At 32.6% G+C, this 4,249-nt stretch overlaps 1 protein-coding gene across 1 annotated transcript; it reads right to left on the bottom strand.

Moving 5' to 3' along the window:
- Positions 1 to 352: 352 nt before the first annotated feature.
- Positions 353 to 1,855, bottom strand: LOC134237307 (uncharacterized). Its single transcript, XM_062719403.1, has 3 exons — positions 1,738 to 1,855; positions 1,421 to 1,484; positions 353 to 742 (listed from the first exon to the last, which is right to left on the bottom strand). The coding sequence occupies exons 1-3, from the start codon at positions 1,816 to 1,818 to the stop codon at positions 432 to 434; spliced, it is 456 nt and encodes a 151-aa protein (XP_062575387.1). The 5' UTR covers positions 1,819 to 1,855; the 3' UTR covers positions 353 to 431.
- Between the last annotated feature and the right edge of the window lie 2,394 nt (positions 1,856 to 4,249).

Here is a 4,249-nt window from a genome sequence, read left to right on the forward strand (position 1 = left end):
CATTATTAGCCCATTATTTACACACTGAATTGACGACGATTCTTTTCCGTTATTTCCCGATCATGACAAAGAGCACACGGCGGTTGTGACCGGTCGACAGGGGATGCTCACTCCTCCATTGCACCTGATCCCATGTCTGATGTTTTGGAGGTACGTGTGTGCTCTGCTCCTATTTTGTATTGTTTTATGGAGTTTTGAGCTTAAATACTGTTCATTATTATATTTCTTTACACTACTTCCAGAAAATATAATTGCACAGCGCTCATGAAGTTTCTCCTTCGCTGCTGTTGAAATACTTGGTAAGAGGTAAGATAAAAAGGCTTGGTAGAATATTTAATGGAATAACATAAATATATATCAACATATATCCTACAAAATTATTTATTTCTATCACCGGTTCAGCCTATACAAGTTCTAGCATTCTGTAAGTTTTAGATTGGATCAGGTCGCCTGGACCTGTATACGGTCCCATAATACGGTCTTATTACTTCAAGAACATCGTCTCTGATAAACACCCCTCTCCCCCTTCCGTGCCTCAGATCCTCGAGGTACCCCGTGTATCCCAGCCGCCTCATCAGGGAGCGGATCCTACCCCAGTAGTGTTCTTCTTGGATCCGCTCTATGTAGACGAACTCTGGGTTATCCTCTAAGACTGGTGAGATAGTTTTAACGTCCTTTTCTTCGCTAGATTCATCGTCGTAGATTTTCTTGGAGAAATCGATTTCTACGCAGTGAGGATCATCTGTTCAAAACAAGCCAATTGCTGACATGGACATTACATAAAAGCAATTGAGATAATGCAATTCATATGATGCCTATATGAATCATCCGAGAATAATTACATGAGTTATGTAATGGTAATAGTGAATCTCATTGAATTTTCAAGGTTATCTTCTTAAGAAGCTTTTGTATGATATATGCTAAGTTCAGATGTTTGGAATTATTGATAATTATGATATTTAGTTTTCGTCGTTCAGAAAGAACAATATTTACATACCAAAAAATGGATTTCTATATTTGCATTAGTGCTAGTTTTGAAATTCTCTTTCATCAGGTTTAAGAATTTGCAGATTTCTTAATTTTAAATATATATATATATATATATATATATATATATATATATATATATATATATATATATATATATATATATATATATATATATATATATAACAGAAGAACATGTTCTATTATTTCAAATTTACCCACTAAATGAGCGATGACACCTTTCTGAAAATTTTTAAATTAAGGAAAAGCTGTCTTTTTTTAAATTTTTTTTTTTATTTTTTTTTCATATCGTCTATGAATAATATATCAATTGTCAATGTTTCTACAAAACTTGTATCAGGTATGATAATTTCATATTTATGATTAAGAAAAGTCTTTCAATACTTTCTATGTTAAAATTTGGCATAATTACCTGTAGAATAAAATTTTACATGTTGGTTCTTCAGTCTTTGCCATGCTACTCCATTCACACATTGCTGCAATGAAACCAAACTCGATCTTACACGATAAATGAAATTGTACAAGCGTATGTGCTTTGTGACTACTTGTGATTATAGAGTTAAATTTAGTATAACATTATAAATGGGCAACGACAAATTTTTGTTCAAATAGATATTAAGAAACTGTATCAATTATCTGGTTAAAGATTTTAATAATATCTGCTTTCTATTGATATGTATCGATTGATCATAAATCAGCAATAAGTGGGATATTCTTGATAAAACTCACCAAATTTGAAACTTTATTCCAGGACAAATAGCCAAACGGTTGATATAACCGTTTTGCACGTTGTATTACTGAACGAAGCATGGTGTACAAGTGCACATGTTCACCAGCAGACAGCGTGTTAAAGCCCTGATGTCGATGTTATAGGATCTGTTTGAGATTGTCTCTATTGATATTTTTAGCTTGTTATTTGTTATCCTTCCTAGTTTTCAAGACGAAATCTGTTTCATAATGTGTGCACTTTTTATCGCTACGACGGGTTGTGACAACCTTTGGAATCACATTTTACTTGATATTAAATTTAAATGCATCGCTTGTGACTTTAAAAGGAAAGCTGAAAATTGGATCACACAACAAAATGGTTATAGCATTTCTATTTACTAGTTTTTTTTTCAACATCAACACTAAAATTATAATAATAATCCTACTTACACTCATACTTCCCTTCCTAAGGAAGAATTTCTTCAAAATCAAATGTCAGTTTTAAATATTTTTAATATTCCACAGATCCAAAAGGAATTTGAACTACCCTATATATATTGGATTCCGAAACTTCATAAAAATCCTTACAAACAAAGATACGTTGCGGGTTCCGGTAAATGTTCAACCAAGCCTCGTTCGTTACTCCTCACTAAGATATTGACAGTAGTGAAGGAATAACTTCAGGAGTACTGTGCAACAATATATTCAAGAAGTGGTGTGAATCAGATGTGGATACTCAAAAATTCAAAAGAACTTTTGGACAATTTGAAATCACATGATTTTACAAAAATCAACAGCTTAAAAACTTACGACTTTTCAACTTTATATATAACCATTCTCCGCGATAAATTAAAGTCCAGTAGCACTTTTCACAAAAAATCTTAAGTTTTTGCTTACGATTTTAACTTACGAATTTCTTACGACAAATCTTAAGTGCTTTTCACGAACGCATTCGTAGTAGATTGAACTTAAGATTTTACTTACGATAGACTTCGTCCTTAGCAACAGTCACAATATGCTTTATAATCCTTAAATTAGTAGATGGTAATAAAAATATAGCTCAGTTTTCATCATTTATCCACAAAAACAAGCGTTACTGACAAGAAATAACGAGTGAAAGCAAGACGTTTGAAATGTGACGTCACAATTACAAGTAGGACGTAAGAGTAGGTCGTACGAAAATCTTAAGTGAAACTTAAATCGTAAATATTTTGTAGTGTATTTCATTTGATTTTTCAACAACAAACGTTCAAAACGCATATATTATTATTGTATTTTGCTTGAAAATTATTAATTTTTCATCTATTTGGGTTTTGGTGCTTAAATTTTTACAATAAAATCATTTTTAAGATACTTAAGAGAGGGTTAGGGCTCTCGTAAAGTTACGATAAATTTTACACGTAAGAATCTCCTAAGATTTTTCGTGAAACAGGACAAAATCGTAAGTTTTCTCTTACGATAAAAATTAATCATAAGATTTTTTGTGAAAAGGGCTACAGGCTTTTTGATATCATTGACAGCTGCTTTTTTAATAAAAATGGAACTCGTAAATTTAATTACCTGGTCATTGGTCATTTGCAAAATTATTTTGTTAAAACAGATTCTGATTGCACACACAAGTACTTTGAAGTTGACATCAAAGAAATGCTTGAGTTTCTGATTGACAATATCTATGTGGTTTTTAGAGATCAGGTATTCCAACAATCTATTGGAATTCCCATGGGTACCAATTGCGGACCTATTTTTATATTCATATGAAGCAGAATTTGTGCAAAATCTTATGCGTGAAAAGAAGAAAACACTTGCTGTGGCCTTCAACTCGACATTTAGATTTATCGACGACGTATTGTCAATTAACAATGGTGATTTCCATTCCTACGTCGATACGATATATCCTGGTGAGCTTGAGATAAAAGATACCACAGAGTCTGACACATCTGTTTCATACTTGGATATTTTACTCGAAAAAGACATTAATGGTAATCTAACAACCAAGCTTTTATGATAAACGTGATGACTTTAACTTTTCTATCGTCAACTTCCCTTACTTATGCAGCAATATAACTTCGTCACCTGCATACGGAGTGTATATATCTCAGTTGATTCAATAAGCAAAAGCTTGCTCTACGTATGAACAATTTCTAAAACGAGGTAAATAATTGACAACCAAGTTGATGAAACAAGAATATCAGCCGTCTTGTTTAAAGTCATCATTTCGTAAGTTCTATGGTCGATACAATGACCTTGTCAGAAAATACAATTTATCATTGAGTCAAATGCTGACTGACGTTTTTCATACTAATTGCTAGTCCATTATTTATACACTGAATTGACGACATATTTTTTCTGTTATTTCTTGATCATGACAAGGAGCATATGTGTGACCGGTCAGCAGGGGATGCTTACTCCTCCATGGCACCTGATCCCACCTCTAATGTTTCGGAGTTCCGTATTTGCTCTGCTCTTATTTTGTATTGTTTTATGAACTTTGAGATTGAATACTGTTCGTTATCTCCATATCCTTCTTACACAA

Source organism: Saccostrea cucullata, unplaced genomic scaffold, assembly GCF_032062105.1.
Source record: "Saccostrea cucullata isolate Sc308-1 unplaced genomic scaffold, CSIRO_AGI_Scuc_v1 ctg7362, whole genome shotgun sequence".
NCBI lineage: Eukaryota > Metazoa > Mollusca > Bivalvia > Ostreida > Ostreidae > Saccostrea > Saccostrea cuccullata.